This window comes from Sus scrofa, chromosome 15, assembly GCF_054392235.1.
Source record: "Sus scrofa isolate SSC_HxYL_T2T_F1_AM1 chromosome 15, Sscrofa_HxYL_maternal_Yorkshire_Landrace_v2.0, whole genome shotgun sequence".
Lineage (NCBI taxonomy): Eukaryota > Metazoa > Chordata > Mammalia > Artiodactyla > Suidae > Sus > Sus scrofa.
The window spans coordinates 109,162,295-109,189,117 of NC_139397.1; the positions used below are offsets into that span (position 1 = coordinate 109,162,295).

A 26,823-nucleotide genomic window follows, 5' to 3' on the forward strand; every position below is an offset into this window, starting at 1 on the left:
CCCACTATAACGTTAGTTCCACGAGGGAAAAGATGTGTCTGTTTTGTTTACCTATGTATTACTGCCTAGCACATGGTAAGCACTCTTATTTGTTACGTAAATAAAGTCCGAAGCTTTTTTAAAAATTGGTGCTAATGGGAATTCCCACTGTGGCTCAGTGGAAACGAATCTGACTAGTACCCATGAAGATTCAGGTTCGATCCCCGGCCTTGCTCAGTGGGTTAATGATCCAGTGTTGCCATGAGCTGTGGGGTATGTCGAAGACGTGGCTCAGATTCTGCATTGCTGTGGCTGTGGTACAGGCTGGCAGCTGTAGCTCTGATTTGATCCCTAGCCTGGAAACTTCCATATGCCATGGGTGTGCCCCAAAAAGACAATTAAAAATTTAAAAAAAGGTGCTAATGTTTTTCAGACTTAAATCTTTAACCCATTCCTTTAAGCACCAACTCTTAAATGCATTCTTTCCCTCACATCCATCATCACAGTATATCAATCCTCTCCTATATATGTCTCAAATCCATTTACTTCTCTCCACTGCCACCACTCTAGTCGAAGCCACCACTACTTTGCACCTGAATTACAGAAATAAACTCATTTCCAGCCTCTACATCCACTCCTGAACCCCTCTAGCCCCATCCCCATTCAGCAGCAATAATTACCTTAGCCCAAAACCATGCCTGCTGAAACTTTTCAGCATACTGGTTTCTCATCCTTCAGGTCACAGAAGAGCTGACATCTCAGAGATGTCTTCCTGGAACTACTTATTTAACACAGCTTTCCTTCTGCATCCCCTGCTCCCTCTTGTCCCTCCACCATCCTCTTCTATCACCAATTCTATATGTTTCCTTTAGAGCACTTACCACAATTTGTAATTAATTTACTTATGTTGTTCACTTGTTCATTATAGTCTCAGTAGGCTATACATTCCATGAGAACAAGGACATTCAACAAGATAATACTCAGCACAGTGCCTGACACACAGCTAACATATTTGCTGCGAGAATGACGGGAGGCAGGAATCAATCAATGGAGGCAATGCACAGGGAAAAACAGGGACTGAGGAGGCATGCTGGGGAGTGGTCATGTGTGTGGCCACCTGGTGTCATACACCATGACTCTGTCACTTAAGAGCAGCACCACCTCAGGCAGGTTACTTCTCTATACCAGTTTCCTCGTCTGTAAAATGGAGACAATAATAGTACCTACCTTCTAGAGATGGTGTAATATTTAATGGAGAGAATACACATACAGAGCCTGGCATAGTACCTACTCATAATAAACAACAGTCCTCAGCTGCCATTTATACCCTATGAAGTGACCTTAAGATATGACTAATAGAGTTTAATTTAGGGTTGGATGAACTATTTTGAATATCTTCACTATTTCAAGACATGAAAGTCCATTAGCGGTCTGCTTTCTAGTTATTAAACAAAATATTTTCTTTAGGCTCTGAGTTTATTGATCTAAGGGTCTTCTACACAAAATACAAAAGAGACAATTCTGCTTTTAAAGAGTTTATCTGATAATATTCTAGGTGATTATTGCCTATTTTAAGTGTATTTATAATGGTATTTTTTAAAATATTTTTCTTTTTTTTTTTTCAGGGCTGCATCTGAGGTATAAGTAAGTTCCTAGGGTAGATGTCACATCAGTAGCTGCTGGCCTACACCACAGCAACACCAGATCAGAGCTTCATCTGTGACCTATGCCTTGGCCTGCGGTAACACTAGATTCTTAACTCACTGAGCGAGGCCTGGGATCAAACCTGCAACCTCATGGACACAATGTTGGGTTCTTAACATGCCGAGCTGCAACAGGAACTCCTCTAAGGGTATTTTCAATGCTAATCTATTAATTAAAACATGTAACAGACTAATAATTTCCCTTTGTGTATTATATATATATTTAGAGAACTTACAATTCTTGCCCAGGATCAGAGACCATGCCTGAAAAATAGTTACAATTTCTATTCTGAATTCTATATGAGAATAGAGTCCTTTTCACAATTACATGCAAATGTAACTGCTGTTTCATAAAGATTTATTAACAACCTGGGAGCAATATTTCTACATTCCTTAACCTTACTGACCTGTTGTATTTTCAAAGAGTAAATATACAGATAGCTTCAATTTTCTTGTTTATAATTTTCTGTATTTTACATGTTCTACAGTGAACATATATTACTTTCATAACTAGAAAATTACAATAATCTAAAGAAAAATTCTTACTATACAAGCTTGACTGAGCCGATATTCCATAGTTAATACTTCTGGCAAGGTCTTTGAAGATCCTTCCATGAGTTGCCTTAGTGTGATCTTCAGGGATGTTGGAGACATTTTATTAATTACCTATTAGAGACAAAAAATTTTTACTAGTTTTAGTCCAATAGTTCCTTTACCATCTAATAAACTGAATTTTTGCATAAATCATATTAAAATGTTCTCATTAACAGTACTTTCATATGACAAAGTCTCATAAAAGATTACACCTTAACCTAATCCTGCTAAAGCACCAAGCGAAAGTTTCTAATGCAATACAACCTATCACTCCACAAGTGGAATAAATTCTATAAACATAACTGAAGTAATAAATCTACATTTTGTAGCTTGCCTAACATAAATTATCATCCCAATTAGGTAAGCAAAAAGTGATTATATCTAAATAAAATTAGTATATCAGAGAGGACATTTCACTTTAAAATTAAAAAAGGTGAAGGAGTAAAAATATAGTAGCTCTTCTTTCCCACTTTGTGACTCTAAAGAAGTGTCTTAATTGAACCACAGTCCTCACCTATAAATAAATCCACTTACCTTGGACATAGAGACAATAATTCAAGGTACAGAGTGGTGGTGTCCTATAGGATTCAATATTCAATAAAATAAGAAATCAGGCCTGACTCTGGCTTCAATGCTACTCCACTTCTTTCTGAATTTAAAGATGCTATTACTGGTATTTCAATCCACAACTGTGAATACAACAGCAGCTGCAAGAGGTCCCAATACTTGCTACGTAAATCTGATGCTTGCCCTTTCCTTTATAATTGTGATATACAGTTTTCAGGTATGTTGTTGAGTGATTGTCTCAAAGGTATAAATTTGAACTTTTTGAGTTTAAAGAATTCCCCACGTCAAGATTCCAGGTTCTTTGTAGCATCCTCAAGTTTGGCCACAGATTGAGAGAAGAACCATCTTACCAAGCAGTTGCCAGTGTTGCCAAGTAGATGACTACTGTTGAGGAAAAATTCAGGGAAGATTAGTACCTTAGCTGCAGCCACAATGCTGCTGAAGATGAGAATGGGAGAGAGATGATTCAGTGTTTTATGACCTAGATTATCTTTGCAAGAACTCCTTCTTCTGCCCTTGGTGCTGTATGAATATGACCCCATTTAATGCCCTGATAGAGATCCTACTCCATGTTCCTGCCTCTCTGGCTGCAGGCCACAAGGACAGTGGGCACCCCTGCAGCAGTCTGCATGCTGTGCTAGGAGGCCCATCCTTTCCATGGGCAAGTCAGTAATGGTCCATTTTACTGACAAAACTGCCCGTTTTCTCTGGCCAGAGCAATACTCACATTATTGCAGGTGAAGACCTGAAGAACGTCATTCACAATGCTAAAAGATGCACTTAAGGGAGGTACATAGCGACCATCAATCTTTTCTAGTCTGCAAAGTCAATGAAGCTACAATCCCCTTCCCAACAAGGCCGCAGTGTATGAGCCCATAATTGTATACCTCACTCGTACTGCTGTCAGGATTAACTGCCTATGTCCTTACTTCTTTATGTGTTATCTAATTTCTCAAAACACAAAACTCTTTTCCTCACCTGGATACCAATTAATTTTTTTTTTTTAATGTTCAAACTTGCAGCTTATGGAAGTTCCCGCCTAGGGGTCAAATCTGAGCAGCAGCTGCTGGCCTAAGTTACAGCCACAGCAATACCAGATCCACGCTGTGTCTGTGACCTACATAGCAGCTCACAGCAATGCTGGATCCTTTAACCCACTGAGCAAGGCTAGGGACAGAACTCACATCCTCATAGATACTAGTTAGGTTCTTAACCCACTTAGCCACAATGGGGACTCCACAATTAATTTCATAAGAAAGGCCATTTAAGGGCTCCAGATGCTGTGCTTATGTCATATAGATACACCAGAAAAAAAATTTCATTCAAAAAGTTCCACTGGTTCAGACATTTCATAAAATATTGAAGATATTTTCATAAGACAGATATCATAGAAGAAGAAATTATAGTTTCCAACAACTCTTACTATGATGGCAATTCAGCACAGGTGCTTAAGATTTGGACTCCAGAGTCAGACAACACTGGGGTAGAATCCCAGCTCCACCACCTCCTACAAGATTGAGCTTAGTTTTCCTCATTTGCCAAATGAAGATAATAATATTACTCACCTCATAAATGGTACGGCAATACATGACAGTGCAACATGTCAGAAAGCAAACAAATCAGGGAAGGGACAGAATTTTTTTTTTTTTTTTTTTTTGTCTTTTTGCCTTTTCTGGGGCCGCTCCCACGGCAATATGGAGATTCCTAGGCTAGGAGTCGAATTGAAGCTGTAGCCAACGGCCTACGCCAGAGCCACAGCAACGCGGGATCCAAGCCGCATCTGCAACCTACACACCTACACCACAGCTCACGGCAACGCCGGATCCTTAACCCACTGAGCAAGACCAGGGATCGAACCCGCAACCTCATGGTTCCTAGTCAGATTCATTAACCACTGCGCCAAGATGTGAACTCTGGGACAGAATTTTTTTGAGGACATTTTCATTACCTCTCAGGCAAATATATTCACACATATGCACATTTTATACGCGAGGTAACCAGACCCTAATATGAATTTCTCAAAGGTCATACAGAGCAGGAATCCAAACCCAAGGGTGCTAACTCCAAAGCCTACCTCCTTCTACTATGTGAGGCTATAAAAGTAGCCAATAATGTCAAAGGCTGAAGAAAAGTAAAAAAAAAAAAACAAAAAACAAAAAACAAAGAGAGCCGTGTGTCAGCTGAAAAAATGAATGAAAACTTGTTTGTGTAATTTTGATGGTAACAAGGAAGACGAGGTCAGAAAGGAAGCTTGAGGAAAAACAGAGTCAAGGGAAGGCTTTTTTGTTTAAGGTTAGGAAATCTTTGAAAACAACGGCAGAATAAAAGGTGCCAAGAAGGTAAAACTGAAGATACTGAAAGAGGGAGATAACTGATGCAATTAGTTTGGAGGAGGCAGAAAAGGATGAAATAAGACCATAGGTGGGGATCTTTCCCTTGATAAGGAAGTGGAACATATTAGAGGAACCAAAGACGGGATGATGGAAGAGAGTTATAACAGCTAACATAGCTTCATTCATTAAAAAGAGAACACACAGACTATTTTGGAAAAAACTGATAATGATTAGACTTAGATCCTCAGTTAAATCAGGAATGTGTATGGATACAATCCTGCACCCACAGAACTGAGGGAACATATTTCTACCTCTCGGAAGAACACCAGTCAGTGTTCTTTAAAGGGTCAGTATCTCTTTAAAGATTAGTTGTCTCTGAGGATTGGCCTGGGTGGTCGTGACCTCAGGCAGTTGCTGAGTGAAATCCTGCTTGTGTCCAGGGTGTTTCATGGCGACCAAGGGAGTAATCTTTGGCCTCTGTGTTTGCTCAAACCTTCCTGTATCCACACTCTTGGGGACCTTCCCATCATGAGGCTGGACTTGGACAGGTGACTTGTTTTGGCCAATAAGACTACAGCAAAGTGATGGAAGAAGAAACTCCCGGAACCTGCCCCCATGTGCGCAAAGCTTGACTAGGACCCCCAAAGCCCCAGCTGAGAGAGAGGCCATCTTGAATCATCCAGGCAAGCTTCCTGTGACCTCCAACACAGGAGTAAACCTCCCACAGGTGGGCTGAACCTAGCATGGCTTGAAGAATCGCCTAGTGGGATCCTACACCACATAATGGTTCTTGAAGTGAGCAACCGTCTCCATTTATTGGCCTCTCGGGGGCCAGCAGTGCTGGCTTGGTCTTTGGAACAAATTATGGCTGTCCAGCAGTCCAGGAGCCTTGCTACGCACCACTGGCCAGCGCTGGCAGGGGAGTTTTCACATATTAAAATATTAGGAAACAGGAGATTGGATTAAGATGGCAGACTAGAAGGAGTGGAGCTCAATTTCTCTCCTAAAAACAACAAAATTATAAACAAATGCTGATCAATCTTCAATCAAATGGACTGGAAACTTTCAAAAAGATATCCTACTCCAAAAGACAAAGAGGAGGCCACATCAAGAGGTAGGAGAGACATTTACATGACATAAGCAACCCCATACCTCCTGCGTGGGAAGCCCCACAGAATGGAAAGTAACTATCACAGAGACTCACCTACAGGAGTGAGAGTTCTGAGCCTAACGACAAGTCCCCACATCTGGGGATCTGGCATTGGCAGAAAGTCCCTGGAACATCTGGCATTGAAGGCCAGTGGGGCTTGTGCACAGAGCTCCACGGGACAGGGGGAAACGGAGACCCCATTCTTAAAAGGTGCACATAGACGTTCATGTGCACTGGGTCCCAGGGCAAAGCAAAGTCTACATATGAATCTGGGTCCAACTTGACTGCAGTTCTTGGTGGATCTCCTAGGAAAACAGGGGGTGAATGTGTCTTGTTGTGGAGGAAGGGCATTGGAAGCAAAGCTCTCGGGAATATTCATCAGCATGCCTTTCTCTGGAGGTGGCCATTTTTGGAAAATCTGACCCAACCCATCAGCACAGAGAAGCCCCAGGGCAAACAACAATCCAGGTGGGATCACAGCCCCACCCATCAGTAAACAGGCTGCCCAAAGATGCCCACGAAGACAGCCACTTCTAATCTCACTCAGAAACAAAGCCCCACCTGCCAGAGGGATAGGAATCAACTCCATCTACCAGCGGGCAGGCATCAGCCCACCCCATCAGGAAGCCTGCAGCAAGCCCCCATACCAACTTCAGCCACAAGGGGGGCAGACACCAGAAGTAAGAGAGGCTACAACTCTATTATCTGTAAAAAGTTCACCACACCAAAAACCTATAAAAATGAAAAGACAGAGGACCATAACTCAGATAAGGGAGAAAGGAAAACCCCCAGAAAATCACCTAAGCAATGAGGAGATTCTCAGCCTCCAGGAAAAAGACTTTAGACTGTTGATGCTGAAGATGATGCAAGACATTGGAAATAAACTGGAGGCAAAGATGGATACCATACAGGAAACACTGAGCAAACAAATACAAGATGTCAAACTTAAGCAAAAAGAGAAGCAAAATACAATAACTGAAATAAAAAAAAAAAAAAACCCATTAGAAGCAGCCAAAAGCAGAATACAGGAGGCAGAAGAACGAATAAGTGAGGTAGAGGATAGATTAGTGGAAATCACAGGTATGGAACAGAAAGAGAAAAAAGATTGAAAAGAAATGAAGAGAGCTTCAGAGAACTCTGGGACAACATGAAATGCCCCAACATCCGTATTATAGCGGTGCCAGAAGGAGAAGAGAGAGAGAAGGAGACAGAAAAAATATTCCAAGAGATAATAGCCGAAAACTTCCCTAACATAGGGAAGGAACCACTCACTCAAATCTAGGAAGCACAACGAGTACCATATAAAATAAACCCAAGGAGGAACACCCCGAGACACATATTAATCAAACTGACCAAAATTAAAGACAAAGAGAAAATCTTGAAAGCAGCTAGGGAAAAGAAAAGAAACAAGTTACGTACAAGGGAACCCCAATAAGGTTATAGGCAGATTTTTCAGCAGAAACTCTGCAGGCCAGAAGGGAGTGGCATGATATACTTAACATGATGAAAGGAAAAAACCCCAACCAAGATGACTCTACCCAGCAAGGCTCTCATTCAGATTTGAAGGAGAAATCAAAACCTTCACAGATAAGCAAAAGCTAGTAAGAGAATTCAGCAACACTAAACCAGCTTTACAACAAAGACTAAAGGAACTTCTGTAGGCAGAAAAGAAAAGGCCTCAACAGGAAACAAAAATTCCACAAATGACAAGGCTCACCAGTAAAGGTATATATACAGTAAAGATACGAAATCATCCATGCACAATTACGCCAGCAAAATCAGAAATTGTGAGATGAGGAGGGCACAAATGCAGGACACTGGAGATGAACTTGCAATTAAGAGAACAACAACTTAAAACAATCTCATACATATAGACTCATATCAAAACTTCAGAATGACTGCAAACCAAAAATCTACAATTGATACACAAATGAGGGATCTCTGGAGAAGAAATATATGTCATGGTAAATAAGTGCATAATCCACCTTGAAGGGGGTCATTTGACATCATTCTTGGAATGCTGAGGTCTTTTTACATCTGATTCTGATTTCCTCTCCATCAAAGAATTTATGATAACTATAATTAAATAATGCAACTGTACAATTAAATAATACAGTTCAACAACTGTATTATTAATAACCATTTCTCTCCATGGTACAATGTAAGGTCTATAATGTCTTGTTTATCATATCACCTAGAATGGTGTAATGCCTTTACTGAAGAATCAATAAGATTCTACTCAAAAAATAAAAAAATAAAAAAGAGTCAATAAGATGTAACAGATTGTGAGGACATATTTATATAGCTACAATTTTTTTTTACCAATTTATGCATTTTATATTTTCCTTATTTTCAGAGGGTATATTATTTTTGTTATTCTTACCAGTTAAGTTATTCTTTTTATTATGTTATATAAAATACTTAATGGTATAGAAGGCTTTCTTCTTTATAAATTTTAGTTGCATAATATACACAATTTTAACATAATGCTAATTTTTAAAGAAAAATTAAAATGTAATAGATAATACTAAATAGTAAAGATGAAAGCCATACAAAATGGGATAAAGTATAGAATAAATTTCCTATTTGTCTCAGCATATTTTCCATTCCACTTCTCCAGAGGGATTGACTTAATCTGTTTCTTAATATCCGTGATGTAATAATCTGTGTGAATGCAATTGTGTTTAAATATATATATTTTATTCTGCAAAAAAAAATAAAATTTCAAAAAAAAATCAAATCCACTACTTTTAAAAAACTTTCTTTGAACTGTTAAAAATGCCATCAAGAAAAACACTTAAGTAAGCCACAGAGAGTAACCACTTAAGAGTGTTCAATGTAGTTGTCACATTATAGTGGACAAAAGAGAAGGATAAATCATTTGCTCATATTATACTACAGAAATTGTTTAATTTGAATAGCAGATATTTTTAAATACTTGCAAGGTACAAGAGAAATTAATCAACGCAAAAGAGGTCCAAACAAATTATTTGAAAGCAAAAAGAAAGCATTTTGAATAGAAACAATATTTTCTACAAGGGCAACAATGCTTAGAAAGTGAAAAACTAAAGAATACTACAATTAGAAACACCTTATACAGTTGGACTTTTAATTTTTTAAAGAAAAATCTAAAATAGTAAACCCACTTTTTAAGAAGTCCATAAGAACATAACATAGCTAAAACAACAGATACCAAACCCCCAAAATAACAAACTCCTGTCTTACATTATAGTTAGATAACGTAGAGTTTCTAATGAAATCTCTTATTTATGGACCATTATGGATCTGCCCCAAATCTTGGGGACACCTCTTCCACATTTTGATATTCCCTTTGATGTAAGTTCCACTTTCCTAATAGGTAAAATCTAACAGTTTCTATTAGGTATCCTGGAGGTTTTGAGATCTATACCCCTTAATAAGGCTCTTTCTGCTAAGAGTACCTGATGTGGACTCTGTTTTCCAGAACAAGAATTCTGGCCAATAAAGAGCCTAAAAATATAAAGAAGAAAAAATAAAGTATATGGGTGGGGGAAAGACGAAGCAGCAGTGCAAGTTAAAAAGCAGTCACTATACGGAGCTCCCATCATGGCTCAATGGTAACGAATCTGACTAATATTCCATGAGGACATGGGTTCGATCCCTGGCCTTGCTCAGAGGGTTAAGGATCTGGTGTTGCTGTGAGCTGTGGTATAGGCTGCAGATGGGGCTCAGATCCTGTGTTGCTATGGCTGTGGTGTAAGCTAGCTGCAGCCTACAGCCATAGCTCTGATTTGACCCCTAGCCTGGGAGCTTCCATATGCCACGCCTGTGGCCCTAAAAAGAAAAAAAAAAGCAATCACTATAGGTATTACAGACATTAAAAAATACCACAAACAACTCTCCAATAAATTTGATAATTTTGACAATTTAAATGAAAGTAAGAGATGCTTTGAAAAATATATATTGCCTAAAGTGACCCAAGAAGAAAATATACCTGAATAGTCTTGCATCTCCTCACAAAGGAAACTTCAGGGTAAGATGGATTCATTAGTGAAGAATTTATACAAATTCTTCCAGAAAATAGAAAAGGGAAACTTCCCAACTTCTTTTATGAGTCAGCATAACCTTATTACCAAATCCTGACACAGAAATTATAAGAAAAATTATAGGCCAATCATTTTCATAAACATAATGCAAAAATCCTACACAAATACTATGAGTCAAATCCAGCAATATATAAAAAGGATAACACACATGACCAAATGGAGCTAATTTCAAGAATGGAAAGTTAGTACAATATTCAAAAGCCAATCACTGTCCCAGAAATACATTTCTACCTATATGGTCATTTTATACCAATGATGAAAAAGAAAGTCTTTTCAAAAATTGGTCTGGATCAATTGTATAACAATATGAGAAAAAATTAACCTGGACACTTATATCTCACACCATACACACGAAATTATTTTGGGATGGATCTAGAAGTAAACAAAAAAGCAAAAACTACAAACTTTCAGAAGAAAGCACAGAAGGATATTTTTGAACTTGGGAGTGGGTAAAGATTTCTTAAGACATCAAAAACAATTACGAAAGAGAAAAAAATTAATAACAGGTTTATTTAAATTAAAAATTTTTGGTCATTGAAAACTTATTGTAATGCCCCACATTGTTAAAGGTAAAAGAAAAATCATATTGTCATCTTGATGTAGAAAAACGCTTGCAATAAAATATAACATTCATTAGAAATAATTACAAAAAAACCCTCTTAGCCAGCTAAGACTAGAAAGGAACTTCTCTATAGTAATAATAATAAAAAAGAAAACCTATAGCAATCAACATTTTTAATGTTCTTCAAAGCTTTCCACATGAGACTGGGAATAAAATAAGGCTGGCTGCTGTCATCACTTCTACTAAACAGAAGTGGTAGCCTTCTGGAGGCTAGAGGTGGTCAAGCCTTCATTATAGGACGGTGGGGAAGGAAGGGGTAGGAACCACAGGGACAAAGAGGGGAGAGGGGAGAGAGAGAAGAAAGAAAGGAAAAAGAAGGGAAGAGAATGGATGAAGAAAGAAGGAAACATAGAAACCATCATTATGTATATGGAAATACTGGGTCATAGGGTAACTCCATGTTTAACATTTTAAATGTTTAAGTTTTTTTTTTTTCTTTTTTCTTTTTTTTTTTATGGCTGCACCTGCAGCATGTGCAAGTTCCTAGGCTAGGGGTTAAACTGGAGCTGCAGCTGCCAGCCTACGCCACAGCCACATCAACACCAGATCTGAGCCGCATCTGCAACCTACCCCTCAGCTTGTGGCAACACCAGATCCTTAATCCACTGAGCAAGGGATAAAACCCTCATCCTCACAGACACTATGTTGGGTTCTTAACCCAGAGAGCCACAATGGGAACACCCAGTGGAACTTTTCTAACCACTTCTGATTTGGTGCTTCCTGATTTAAATACAGTTTTGCTCAAACCTTAAAATATGCCTTAGCTTACCTTTTAGCAACATATGTGATGACTCCATAGTACTACTCCTGAGTATATACAGAAATGTGTACCTTTGCCATCAAAAGACACAGACAAAATTGTTCACAGCAGCATTATCTCTAACAGGAGGAACCTACAAATAACGCCAAATGTCCATCAGCAGTAGAAGTGAAAAAATAAAATATATCACACAATGGAGTATCTTGAGCACTTAAAACAAACCACTGCTACATACAACACAGGTGAACCTCACAAATACAATGCTGATCAAAAGTAGACAGAGAACGGTATGATTTTATATACAACTCAAAACCAAAATCTAATGGTTATCCTAGGGGAAAGGTCATGACTGTGAGGGAACTCAAGATATCTCAAGTGCCTCATTTGTTCTGGGTGTTGGTTATGTTTATGAGGCAAAAAAATTTCAGCTATACATTTATGATCTTCCCACACTTCAAAAAAATGTATTCATAAAATACACACTCAGAAAAAAAACTCAAGTTGAAAATTTTTAGTTTAACATAAGGCTCCTCACAATATGGCTCCAATCATCATTTTAGCCATTATTTTCTTCACTCTTTGTTGCTGCTCTGCATTCTCCAAACATTTGCCCTTTCAGTACGTGCTTTGTTCTGTCTGATATACCCTTTGCCACTTGGCGGCTCATTTCCACCTTCTGCTCTCTGCTCAGAAGTCTCCTCCGTGAAGCCTTTAAGACTCCTTGCACTATTTTCTGGACACCCACAATAATCTGTGCAAGCCTCCAGCTTAGCAGAATTTACCATATGCTTATGCGTCTACTCCACTAGACTGTCAACTCCATCTGAGAACAAGTTCCTACCCTGTCAAATGCTCTGTGATAGGTGTCTGGAAATAGAGGAATAAGCAAGCTTCTCGGGAGCCTACAGCCTGCTCTAGACAGGCCTCAATAAAGCACAAAAGCAGCAGTAGAGAGAAAAGGACACATAATAGGACAGGGACAAGGAGGTAGAGGTCTTTACGGAATAACGCTGCCATTTTTATGGTGCTTTTACAAGACTGCCACTAAAGATCTGAAATTTTGTTGTGCTATTTTAAGGCTTAAAAGGGAAATGTGTTTTAGCATTTGTCCTTGGGATTAAATGAAATTAAGTAGAAAATAAAATTTAAGCCTCAGTAAGTCATATCATCTGTTATTTTAAAACCAAGCACCATAAGCCCCTGTTATATTCTGTTAAATAGGTCTTTGACTTTTTTTAAAACTAGTTTAAACCAATCGTAGTTATGCTTTGCTATGAGTTATAAATATTTTTCTAAATAATCACCGTATATATTACTTATATCTATAAATCTTTTCCAGAAATGTTCAGATTGACAACAAACCAGGAGAAATACAAAATATCTAAGCAAGTTGGTTTATTTCATCAGATACCGCAGCTTCACAGAAATATTTTTAAATACATTTTCACCATTCTGGAGGATCACATTATTATATAAGATAATAATAGTGCCCACTTAAAAAAAAATGGGCACTAATATTTCCTTTTTCTTATAAAAGGCTTAAAACTAGTCTAAGAAGAATGCTTTTTAGCAACCTTATCTTTAGACTTTTCCAGAATTTTTTTTTTTTTTTTTTGCCTTTTTTTGTCTTTTTAGGGCCATACCCTCGGCATATGGAAGTTCCCAGGCTAGGGGTCAAATCAGAGCTGCAGCTGCTGGCTTACGCCACAGCCATAGCAATGCCAGATCCAAGCCGCGTCTACAACCTATACCACAGCTCGCAGCAAGGCTGGATCTTTAACCCACTGAGCAAGGCCAGGGATCAAATCTGGGTCTTCATGGATGCTAGTCAGACTCATTTCCTCTGAGCCACTATGGGAACTCCTCCAGCAATTTCTTAAAAGCTTTAACAATTTAAATAAAATGAAAAGACAGCATCTTAAAGATGCCAAGAGCTGCTATTCATGATACCCTAAATGCTTAGGATAACACTTGACAGTCACTAAACTTCATCTGGGAACTGGGACTGGGAACTGTTTTCTCTGTCTACATAAATAGATGCACTTTCCCCTTAAGGTCTATTGCACTCTTTCCCAAAGACACAATGTGTCCATCAACACTGCCATTAAATTACTTTTATTTACAGCAATAAACTGAATAGTGTAACTGGTAGCTTCAGCATATATAATGCTCACTTCTACAGGTCAAACTGGTTTTTTGACAATATAATTTGGTATATCATTTTATTTTTAAATAATTAGCTTTACTAAGGTGTAATTTACATATGATAAAATTCACTCATTTTAAGTGTATTATTCTACAAATTTTGATAGACATACACAGTTGTACAACTACCCCACGATCGAGATATAGAACATTTTCATCACCCCAAAGAGTTCTCCATACTTTGGTTCTATCCCTGGGCAACTGATCTGTTTTCAGTGCCTAGATTTTGCCTTTTCTAGAATTTCCTAAAAATAAATGCATACATTAAATAGTCCTTTGCGTCTGCCTTCTTTTACTTGGCATAATGCTTCTGAGATTGATCTCTGCTGTTTAATGTATCAGCTCATCCCCTCTTTTAGTTGAATATAATCCACTGCATGACTGTATCACAATCTGTTTACTCATTCAATAGTTAAGAGAGATTGTGTTGTTTCCAGTCTTCGACTATTATAAATAAAGTTACTATGGACATGTGAGTCCAAGCACCTGTGTGGACACATGTTTACATGTTTCTTGGGTAAATCCCTAGGGTCAGGATCACTATGTTTCATAGTAAATGTACATTTAACTTTATGAGAAACTGCCAAACGGTTTTCCTACAGTTTCTTGGAAAGTTACACCTACACTTACTGTACAAGGTTGTGTGCTTTTCTCCTGTTAATCTGTCTTAGGTCAGTTTGATTCTAATGGGCCCAACCAGAGAACCTGAGGGTAGAGGAGAATTTTTCACTCCTCTACAGGGGCAAGGTAAGAGGCAAGACTTTTTTTTTCTTTTTTTTTTTTTTCCCCTTGCATATGGATCCCCAGTTGTTCCTGAAGCATTTGTTGAAAATACTATCTTTTTCCCACTGAATTACCTTAGGAGTTCAGAGCAGGTTTTACTCTAGCATTTATTCACTCCCACTACTGAAGTGTAAACCTCCTGGCTGGTGGGCATATGAAAACCTTGCTCACTGTTCAGAATACTGCTTTCCTGTGACTCTCTATCTGGTCTTCCAGAGTTTTACTCAAAACACATACAGATCAATATTCTAGAAATTCCTCCAAGAAGAAAGCCACATCAATCTTAGGGTTCTCTTGTTTGCTCCCCTTCTCTCAGGAATCACATGTGCTGCCTGCATTGTCCAATGTCTATAAACAGTTGTTTCATATATTCTGTCCCATTTTCTCGTTGTTTACAGCAGAACAATTCCTGTAGCAATTTTCTTGAATACTGGTCACTTTATTTTTAAACAGCAGAATTCACAAGTATCGAGAGACATGTTTCTATAATATTTTCTTAGCCTCTTTGCTTCTATTTTCTATGCTGAAAACTCCATCTTGTCCTGCTTTACTTTACCCCACCTTCCTGCTTGAAAAACAGTCACAGTGCTGGTAAATGACTTAGCTTAAGAACAAAGACCTAAAGGCAAGGGTCAGCTGAATGAGGACATCATGCTTTTGTCAGGCACGCCAGACCTGTGCAGACTGGCACGTCGTTTGCACAAGCATGGTATGTCCTCTAAAAAATAAGAGAAAGAGGAACTTCATGGCCAAGTGGTTTATGAGTGGTGGTTAGCAGAATATGCATTAGCAAAGAGAACCAAGGTGCAATAGGCATGCCATTTGCAGAGGCACAGTGAGGATTCTCTGGAAAGGTATGCATAGACAGCTAGCTCAAATACTAATTGTTAAATGCCTAAAGGTCAGAGTAAAAGCTTGACCATCTACCAGCTATGTGACTTTTAAAATAATAAAAGAAATTATTAAATAATAAAAAAACCTATATCTTCCACCTATAGCCCCCTTCTCATTTGATGTAATCCTAAAGAGCACAGTAAAAGCAGTGTGGTTTCTTGAGGCAGAACTCTTGGTCCCTGAGACCTTGAGTCCCCTGGTTCCCACCTTTACTTAAGATAAATGTCTCTGTGTCTTGTTTTATGTTAACTTTTTTCCTTAAGTTTTATAGCACCCGTTCTTCAGCCCCATCTTGCTGAGCTGGTCTCGGCACACAAGTAATTCTCAAAGCTCACAGAAGATTAGTAATCTTTTAAGTTTAAATTTCCTTTTTAATACTTTCCTGATCTTCTTTCTTAAAAACTATGCCCTGGAGAGAGGACAAGATGGCGGAGGAGTAGGAAGACACGCTCGCCCTCTCCCACAAACACAACAAAAAAAGCACATCTACAGAATAAATGACTCGCGCAGAACAGCAACCAATCGCTGGCAGAGGAACCTAAACTCCAATAACGGCAAGAAATTCGTGACATTATTGGGCAGAACAGGAGAAAAGAGGAGAGTGAGAAAAGGCGAATCCGAGCGAGACGGGGGCTCCCGAAAGGGAACTGCGGAGGAGAAAGGGATCCCGCACCCTGGAAAGTCACCTACCGGGCGAAAGATCAAACGAACCGGAGGAATCTCCAGATGCAGAGAAGAGTGTAGCAGTAAGTTGGAGTACGGAAAAGCCGATCAAGAACCCAACGGACCATCTGAACTACGGGCAGAGTCACCAAAAATTGAGACGCCTGGGTGGGGGCTGGGCACCGAGACCTCGCCTCCGAAGGTTAGTCCCCGAGAAAGGGCTGGGGGACGCCTGGGTGGGGGCTGGGCACTGAGACCTCGCCGCCGAAGGTTAGTCCCCGAGAGGGGGCCGGGGGACGCCTGGATGGGGGCTGAACACCGAGACCTCGCCTCCGAAAGTTAATCCCTGAGAAAGGGCCGGGGGACGCCTGGGAGGGGGGCTGGGCACCGAGACCTCGCCGCAGAAGGTTAGTCCCCGAGAAAGGGCCGGGGGGCGCCGCCTGGGTGGGGGCTGGGCACCGAGACCTCAGCTCCAGAGATTAGTCCCCGGGCTAGGGGGGCGGGGCAGAGCGGAAACTGCTTGGGAGGTCTAGAAACCAGTTGACGGGGCAGAGACTGCCTGGGAGACTAGAAAACAAAGCTGTCGCAGAGGAAGGGAGCAATACACTAGGGGCGGGGAAGTGGAAAGCCTCATCAGAGGGAACCTGGGAGAAGAGCCTGGTCTGCGCCCATGCTGGGGAGGGGAGAGAAGAAGGGGTGGGTCCCCAGAAAATACCCCCCACGCCACAGCAAGTTTACAGGCCCGCTAGCTAGCTGAAAACTCTGCTTCCCAGTGCATCCCCTCCCCCCACCCCCGCCACGCCCTACGCTCTCACAGACCTGGGGCTGCCTGCCATCCTGGAGGGCTGGCCTCAACAATTGCCTGAAGCCTACCACCGCAGGGGCTGTCCCTGCACAGGCCTGCTTGCCCTTTGGAGGGGCTACACTTCCGCAGAGCAGCACCAAACAGCACCAGCCCCCGAGAAAAGGCCTGCAGCCTAGAAAACCTAGAACAAGCTTAGCCAGGCTGTGAATAGATCGGCCTAATTCTCCGACGGTTTTTCTGAGTCGGGTTGCCCCGGGGAGGAGCCTCTTCGGTTTCCAAAGGCCCTGCTACCCGCCCAAGCCCCCAGGGGATGCTCTAGTGGACCAGCTGCATAGGACTGCCAGCTCCAGGCAGGACCCCCTGCAGCCCAGAAAAGCTGCAACAAGCTCAGCCAGACTGTGAAAAGATCCGCCTACATTCTCAGGCTGTCCTTCTGAGTTCGGCTGCCCTAGGGAAGAGCCTCTCAGGTTCTCAGTGCCCCAGATAGCTGCTCCAGCCCCCAGGGGGTGATGCACCCCTAAAAAGCAGCTGCCCAACACCGCCAACCCCCTGCAAGAACCCCACAGCCTAAAAACACCAGAGCAAGCTCTGCATGGCCAAGTGAAATCTGCTGCCATCGTGGGGTGGACCTCTAAGTCCTGTCTGCTCTCAGGAAGCCCTCCTTTGCTTCAAAGAAACACTGTTAGCCCCATCAACACTCCAGAAAAGCCACACTGCCTCAGAAAAGATTGACCAACAACACCAGCCCTCAGGAAATATTCCACGGCAGTGACAAGGCAAACACTGCCCGATCACGGAGAGTACAACTCCCTCAGGAGAAAGAAAACAACAAGCAAGATGAAGAAGCTGAGAAACCACTCCCAGTCAAACCAACAGGAGAACTCACCTAAAACAGTCAACAATGAAACAGATCTCGGCAGTCTGACAGACCTGGAGTTCAAAAGAGAAATAGTGAAAATACTGAAGGAATTAAGAGAAGATATGAACAGTAATGCAGATACCCTCAGAAAGGAACTAGAAAATATAAGGAGGAGCCAAGAAAAACTACAACATTCATTTGCAGAGATGCAAACTGAACTAGGGGCAGTAAAAACCAGAATGAATAATGCAGAAGAACGAATCAGTGATATGGAAGATAGAATAATGGGAATCACTCAATCTGGTCAACAGACAGAAAACCGAATCAAAAAACTGGAAAGCAATATAAGAGACCTATGGGATAATATAAAGCGGGCCAATCTACGCATAATAGGAATGCCAGAAGGAGTAGAAAAAGATAAGGGAATGGAAAATATATTTGAAGAAATTATTGCTGGAAACTTCCCAAATCTAAAGGATACTGGATTCAAGATACAAGAAGCACAGAGGGCCCCAAACAAACTGAACCCAAACAGACCCACACCAAGACACATCATAATAAAAATGGCAAAAGTTAGTGATAAAGAGAGGATCCTCAAGGCAGCAAGAGAAAAACAGAATGTTACCTACAAGGGAACCCCCATAAGAATATCAGCGGATTTCTCTACAGAAACACTACAGGCCTGGAGGGAATAGCAAGAGATATTTAAAGTGCTAAAAGGAAAAAACATGCAACCTAGAATACTCTATCCAGCAAGAATATCATTTAAAATAGAAGGGGAAATAAAAATTTTTCCCAACAAACAAAAACTTAAAGAATACAGCAACACAAACCCCAGGTTAAAGGAAATATTGAAAGGGCTTCTCTAAACCAAAAAGAAAGGAAGGAAAGGGAAGAAAAAAGAAAAGAAAAAAAAAAGAAGAAGAAGAAGAGGAAGAACTAGGACTGAGGAAACTGCAATTAGAGAGAAGTCACTCAAATAAGCCAGCATACAGATTTAATCATGAACATGCTTCAAACAAAATAAAATTAAAAAGAAAAAAATAAAAAAGAGTCATCAAAACCATAAAATGTGGGCAAGGGATGTCAGGAGGTAAATAACCCTTTTCGTTTATATGTATGTTTCTCTTCTTAATTTTAATATAGTAATGAAGTGTTTGAACTTACAGGACCATCAGGCTAAAACACACATTTATGGGAAGGGGATAGCATACTTAAAAAACAGGGCAATCACAAGCCAAAACCAAATATTGCATTTGCAAAAAATGAAAAAAAAAACCACTCAAGCAGATAATAACAGGAGACCATCCAACCAAAAAAAAAAAAAAAAAATGGAGAACCATAGAATCAACTGGAACTCGAGGTTCAAATGGCAATAAATAATCATCTATCAATTATCACCTTAAATGTCAATGGTCTGAATGCCCCAATCAAAAGACACAGAGTGGCTAAGTGGATAAAAAGGCAAAAACATTCAATATGCTGCCTACAAGAAACTCACCTTAGGACAAAAGATACATATAGATTGAAAGTGAAAGGGTGGGGAAAAATATTTCACGCCAATAGACATGACAGAAAAGCAGGAGTCGCAACGCTCATATCAGACAAAATAGACTTTAAAACAAAAGGCATAAAGAAAGACAAAGAAGGACACTATTTAATGATTAAGGGATCCATCCAAGGAGAGGATGTGACTATTGTCAACATATATGCCCCAAATACAGGAGCACCCAGATACATACAACAAATATTAACAGACATAAAGGGAGATATTGATGAGAATACAATCATAGTAGGAGACCTAAATACCCCCCTCACATCAATGGACAGATCCTCTAGACAGAAAACCAATAAAGCAACAGAGATCCTAAAGGAAACAATAGAAAAGTTAGACTTCATTGATATCTTCAGGACACTACATCCAAAAAAAGCAGAATACACATTCTTCTCAAATGCTCATGGAACATTCTCAAGAAGCGACCACATATTGGGACACAAAGCGAATCTCAATAAATTTAGGAGCATAGAAATTATCTCAAGTATCTTCTCTGACCACAATGCTATGAAATTAGAAATCAACCATGGGAAAAGCAAAGAGAAAAAACCTACTCCATGGAGACTAAACAACATGCTACTAAAAAAACCAATGGGTCAATGAGGAAATCAAGAAGGAAATTAAAAACTACCTTGAAACAAATGATAATGAAGACACAACCTCTCAAAATCTATGGGATGCTGCGAAAGCAGTGCTCAGAGGGAAATTTATAGCAATACAGGCCTTTCTCAAAAAAGAAGAAAGATCCCAAATGGACAACTTAACCCTCCACCTAAACGAATTAGAAAAAGAAGAACAAAAAAGTCCTAAAGTCAGCAGAAGGAAGGAAATTATAAAGATCAAAGAAGAAATCAATAAAATAGAGACTCAAAAAACAATAGAGAAAATTAATAAAACCAAGAGCTGGTTCTTTGAAAAGGTGAACAAAATTGACAAACCCCTGGCCAGACTCACTAAAAAGAGGAGAGAAAGAACCCAAATCACCAAAATTATAAATGAAAAAGGAGAAATCACAACGGATACAGCAGAAATACAAAAAACCATAAGAGAATACTATGAACAACTGTATGGCAACAAGTTTGACAATCTGGAAGAAATGGACAATTTTCTAGAATCTTACAGCTTGCCAAATCTGAATCAAGCAGAAACAGACCAACTGAACAGACCGATCACTAGAAATGAAATTGAAGAGGTTATAAAATCACTCCCTACAAATAAAAGTCCAGGACCAGATGGCTTCACAGGTGAATTTTATCAAACATATAAAGAGGAATTGGTGCCCATCCTCCTGAAACTCTTTCAAAAGGTTGAAGAAGAAGGAATACTCCCAAAGACATTCTATGAGGCCACCATCACCCTCATTCCAAAACCAGACAGAGATACCACCAAAAAAGAAAACTATCGCCAAATATCATTGATGAATATAGATGCAAAAATTCTCAACAAAATCTTAGCCAACCGAATCCAACAACATATCAAAAAAATTATACACCATGACCAGGTTGGGTTCATCCCAGGTTCACAAGGATGGTTCAACATATGCAAATCAATCAGCATCATACACCACATTAACAAAAAAAAGGTCAAAACTCATATGATCATCTCAATAGACGCAGAAAAAGCATTTGACAAAGTCCAACATCCATTCATGATCAAGACCCTCGCCAAAGTGGGTATAGAGGGAACATTCCTGAATATAATCAAAGCCATTTATGATAAACCCACAGCAAATATAATCCTCAATGGGGAAAAACTGAAAGCCTTCTCACTCAAATCGGGAACAAGACAGGGATGCCCACTCTCACCACTGCTCTTCAACATCATTTTGGAAGTCCTGGCCACAGCAATTAGACAAAGAAAAGAAATCAAAGGCATCCATATAGGAAGAGAAGAGATCAAACTGTCACTGTATGCAGATGATATGATACTATACCTAGAAAACCCTAAGGACTCAACCCCAAAACTCCTTGAACTGATTAATAAATTCAGCAAAGTGGCAGGATATAAGATTAACATTCAGAAGTCAGTTGCATTTCTGTATACCAGCAATGAAACATTAGAAAAGGAATACAAAAATACGATACCTTTTAAAATTGTACCTCACAAAATCAAATACCTCGGAATACACCTGACCAAGGAGGTAAAGGACCTATATGCCGAGAACTATAAAACTTTAATCAAAGAAATCAAAGAAGATGTAAAGAAATGGAAAGATATTCCATGTTCCTGGATTGGGAAAATCAATATTGTAAACATGGCCATCCTACCCAAAGCAATCTACAGATTCAGTGCAATCCCTATCAAATTACCCATGACATTGTTCACAGAACTAGAACAAACAATCCAAACATTTATATGGAACCACAAAAGACCCAGAATCGCCAAAGCAATCCTGAGAAACAAAAACCAAGCAGGAGGCATAACTCTCCCAGACTTCAAGAAATACTACAAAGCCACAGTCATCAAAACAGTGTGGTACTGGTATCAAAACAGACAGACAGACCAATGGAACAGAATAGAGAATCCGGAAAAAAACCCTGACACCTATGGTCAATTAATCTTTGACAAGGGAGGCAGGAACATCAAATGGGAAAAGGAAAGTCTATTCAGCAAGCATTGCTGGGAAACCTGGACAGCTGCATGCAAAGCAATGAAACTAGAACACACCCTCACACCATGCACAAAAATAAACTCCAGATGGCTGAAAGACTTAAATATACGACAGGACACCATCAAACTCCTAGAAGAGAACATAGGCAAAACACTCTCTGACATCAACATCATGAATATTTTCTCAGGTCAGTCTCCCAAAGCAATAGAAATTAGAGCAAATATAAACCCATGGGACCTCATCAAACTGAAAAGCTTTTGCACAGCAAAGGAAACCAAAAAGAAAACAAAAAGACAACTTACAGAATGGGAGAAAATAGTTTCAAATGATGCAACTGACAAGGGCTTAATCTCTAGAATATACAAGCAACTTATACAACTCAACAGCAAAAAAGCCAATCAATCAATGGAAAAATGGGCAAAAGACCTGAATAGACATTTCTCCAAAGAAGATATACAGATGGCCAACAAACACATGAAAAAATGCTCAACATCGCTGATTATAAGAGAAATGCAAATCAAAACTACTATGAGATACCACCTCACACCAGTCAGAATGGCCATCATTCATAAATCCACAAATAACAAGTGCTGGAGCGGCTGTGGAGAAAAGGGAACCCTCCTGCACTGCTGGTGGGAATGTAAACTGGTACAGCCACTATGGAGAACAGTTTGGAGATACCTTAGAAATCTATACATAGAACTTCCATATGACCCTGCAATCCCACTCTTGGGCATCTATCCGGACAAAGCTCTACTTAAAAGAGACACATGCACCCGCATGTTCATTGCAGCCCTATTCACAATAGCCAGGACATGGAAACAACCCAAATGTCCATCGACAGATGATTGGATTCGGAAGATGTGGTATATATACACAATGGAATACTACTCAGCCATAAAAAAGGATGACATCATGCCATTTGCAGCAACATGGATGGAACTAGAGAATCTCATCCTGAGTGAAATGAGCCAGGAAGACAAAGACAAATACCATATGATATCACTTATAACTGGAATCTAATATCCAGCACAAATGAACATCTCCTCAGAAAAGAAAATCATGGACTTGGAGAAGAGACTTGTGGCTGCCTGATGGGAGGGGGAGGGAGTGGGAGGGATTGGGAGCTTGGGCTTATCAGACACAACCTAGAATAGATTTATAAGGAGATCCTGCTGAATAGCATTGAGAACTTTGTCTAGATACTCATGTCGCAACAGAAGAAAGGGTGGGGGAAAAAACTGTAACTGCAATGTATACATCTAAGGATGACCTGACCCCCTTGCTGTACAGTGGGAAAAAAAAAAAAAAAACCTATGCCCTGATTACCATTCTTAGTTTTCCAATGCAGGATCCTTAACCCAGTGAGCGAGGCAGGGGTTCAAACCTGTGTCCTCATGGATGCTAGTCAGATTCATTTCCATGAGCCATGTCAGGAACTCCGTTTTCCTATTTTTCCCCAAATTTTTCCGTACGTGAATTCTTTACAAAGGTCTGTCATATACTTATATGTTAACTTCTTCCAGCAAAAACTGCGTTTCATTTACTCTTCACAAAATGAGCATTTTAAAATTTAAAAAAAAAATACATAAATCTCACATTGGTGATTAGAAAGAAGACATTCTAAAGAATAAGTTTTCTAACACTGGGAAAGGAAAGTATAATCTCTCTCTAAGCCTTTAACATAGCAGAGTATCCCTACATCAATAACAAGAAAATATCTCAAAGACAAGTCAAAAGTAAAACTGGTTTCCTGGCCTTTCGCTCAGGACCATCTTCCTGGACACCAACTTGACTCACTGCTCTCTGTTCTTGTCCCACTGTCTCTCTTGGCTGTGGACTTCATTCCCCAGCCCTCTTAGGGACTGGTGACCCATTTAAATTCTTTCCTTGGCTTAGCATCCTTGCTGGGGGATGAGGTGAGGGGGTAGCTTGATCTCTTCTGTTCATGATTCCTTTGATTACTGACATCACTTATAACTCTAGAAAAGAAATACTTCTTTCATTGGCCCAAAGAACATGTTTTCCTTTGGCGAGCCTGCTAGTCTCATGACCAGAAAAGGGAGACTGAAACAGGAGAGCACTTCCTACAACTCAGCAACAAAAACACAAAAACCCAATTAAAAAATGAGGAAGGAACTTAAATAAACACTTCTCCAAAGAAAATACAAATAGCCGATAAGCATATTAAAAGAGGCTCAATATCACTAACGATTAGCGAAAAGCAAATCAAAACCACAATGAGGTATCACCCAACAGCCATTAGGGTGCTATTAAAAGAACAAGTGTTGGCAAGGATGAAAAAAAAAAACTGGAACTCTGTGCACTGTGGTTGGTGGGAAGTAAAATGGTGCCTGGGGCAAATGAACTTAACTACAAAACTGAAACAGACTCACAGACATAGAGAACAGACCTGTGGTTGCCAAGTGAGGGGAAGGAGTGGGATGGACAAGGAGTTTGGAATTAGTAGATGCAAACTATAAGGTCCTATGGTATAACACAGGGAACTATATCCATTCTTCTGGGATAGACCATGAGGGAAAACAATACAAAAAACGAAGTGTACACATGTGTGTATGTATATATATGTGTGTGTGTGTGTGAGAGACTGGGTCACAATAATGATTTATAATATTGGTATCAACTATACTTGGAAAAAAAAAGCAGTGTCTCAAAGAGAAATTTGTATACCCACGTTCATAGCAGCATTATTCATAAGGGTAGAGAGGGAGAAGCAATCCAAATGCTCACAAGAGACGGATGGGAAAACAAAACGTGGCATAAACACACAATGGAATACTACTAGCCTTAAAAAGGAATTCTGATAAATGCCTCATGGGTGAACCCGGAAACCCCATGGTAAGTGAAATAAGCTAGTCACAATAGAAAAATGCTGTATGAATCCACTTATGCAAGGTGTCCAGTGCAGTCAAATGCATAGAAAAGGAAAGTAGAATAGTGGTTGCCAGGGACTTGGAGAAGAGGGAAATGGGGAGTTATTGCTTAATGGGTATAAATTTTCAGTTTTGCAAGTTGCAACTGTTCTGGAGATTGGTCGTACAACAATCTGAATATACTTAATATTGAACTGTACACTTAAAAATGGCTAGGGTGGATAAATTTTATGTCACATGTGTTTGAAACAAACACAATGGTGAGAGTATCGAAATTGGAGTCTTTGGTTAAAGTTTCTTTAATATAAGCTACCCACCAGGGCATTTAAACAGTTCATTAACTCACATGGATCACCTGGCACCATGAAAAGTTAAGAGATTAAAAGGAGGTTTGATGAATTTCAATTTTAAGCATTATTAGAAGGAAGGAAGGGATTGAAACTTTGGAGGAAAATCTACGAAAGAGCACTAGAGGCCATAAAATAAGGCTCTATGAAAATTCCATCAGTTGTAAAGAGTTTACAACTTCCCATATTTATCATTTCTTTAGCCCATATGTTATCCTATAGTGATTGATAGTTAAAATCTAAAGAAATGATTTTAAAAAAAACTTTGTGTTTTCATTTAATGATTAGCAAGTACGTTGAAAAGATTCCACATGGACAATCCTAAAAAGAAAAGAACCTCTAAGACACAGAGTAGATGGTTGCAACTTCAAACATGAACACAGACTAGATCGCTGGGACCTGCAGAAAAAAGAAGGAATCCCTGAAGAGCCCACGGGGTTAGGAGCAATCCTCAAGGCTTACTGACACAAGTGTTAGCATATTCTTTATTTGTTCAAACATGTGATCTGCAAACCTGTCACTGAAGCACTAACAATTATCTTCTCCTGCAGCGTTTTTGGTGTGTTTCTGGTTGACATAATTTAAAGGAGCCCTATATAAGCTCTGTCAGGGAATCCTCAGTGAGAATTTTTGATCCCCATTTTATTATATTACGGCTAACAGATGCTAATACTGTGGAACCGCATTCATTCACCAGAGCAGGTCGACTGAAAATGAAAATCTGTTCTTCCAATGAGAGTGCTTTTGCTAATCCTAGCTGTGATGGGTGGCTTGCCAAAGTACTCTTTTCTGAATGCAAAATAAATACACTGTCAGAGGAATGGGAGGGAAATTGAAAGACCATCTGAGTCCTATCCTTCACTTTTGGGATAGGCGAGTGGTTTTAAAATAATACAGTTAGTTGCCCATCTGTACCTAAAATGACATTATACAGCCTATGAGGATTGCTGCATAACTATTTTCAAATGAAATTGCTAAGCACATACTTAATCAGGCCCAATTGCTGAGGAAAAACAAACAAACCAGGAATGCTGGTTTCTATATTGCTCTAAAAACAAGAGAACTAACACTCAGGTCAGACTCCTTGAAGTATCAAATGAGAAAGTTGTCATAGTAACATTACTTCTGTGACTTAGGGAAATACATGACTTGTCTACTTGCTCTAATTTATGCCTATCCTCGGAAGTTAATAGAATTCCAATACTGAGTAAGATCCTAAGAGGCAAACTAACATTTCCCTAAGAATGAGGAAATTATTTCCTCTTCACAGATAAGACTTAATTTTTTTTGTCAATAAGTTTCCTGACAACTGAAATGCTACACCTATACCTATAAGTTGAAAAATACTATCAAATAAAGACGAGCCACCTTTTCTTTTTGGTATGAGGAAACGTACTTTTCTTTGCCTAGAATT

The 26,823-nt window shown here is 39.6% G+C and overlaps 1 protein-coding gene across 2 annotated transcripts in view; it reads right to left on the reverse strand.

The window, feature by feature from the left end:
• HIBCH (3-hydroxyisobutyryl-CoA hydrolase) overlaps window positions 1–26,823 on the reverse strand; it is a 143,873-nt gene that overhangs the window by 6,331 nt on the left and 110,719 nt on the right. For both annotated transcript variants that reach the window (XM_084999209.1, XM_084999210.1), the window contains exon 12: window positions 2,229–2,348. In XM_084999209.1, the coding sequence (XP_084855335.1) occupies window positions 2,229–2,348 (120 nt within the window). The remainder of the gene's footprint in view (window positions 1–2,228; window positions 2,349–26,823) is intronic.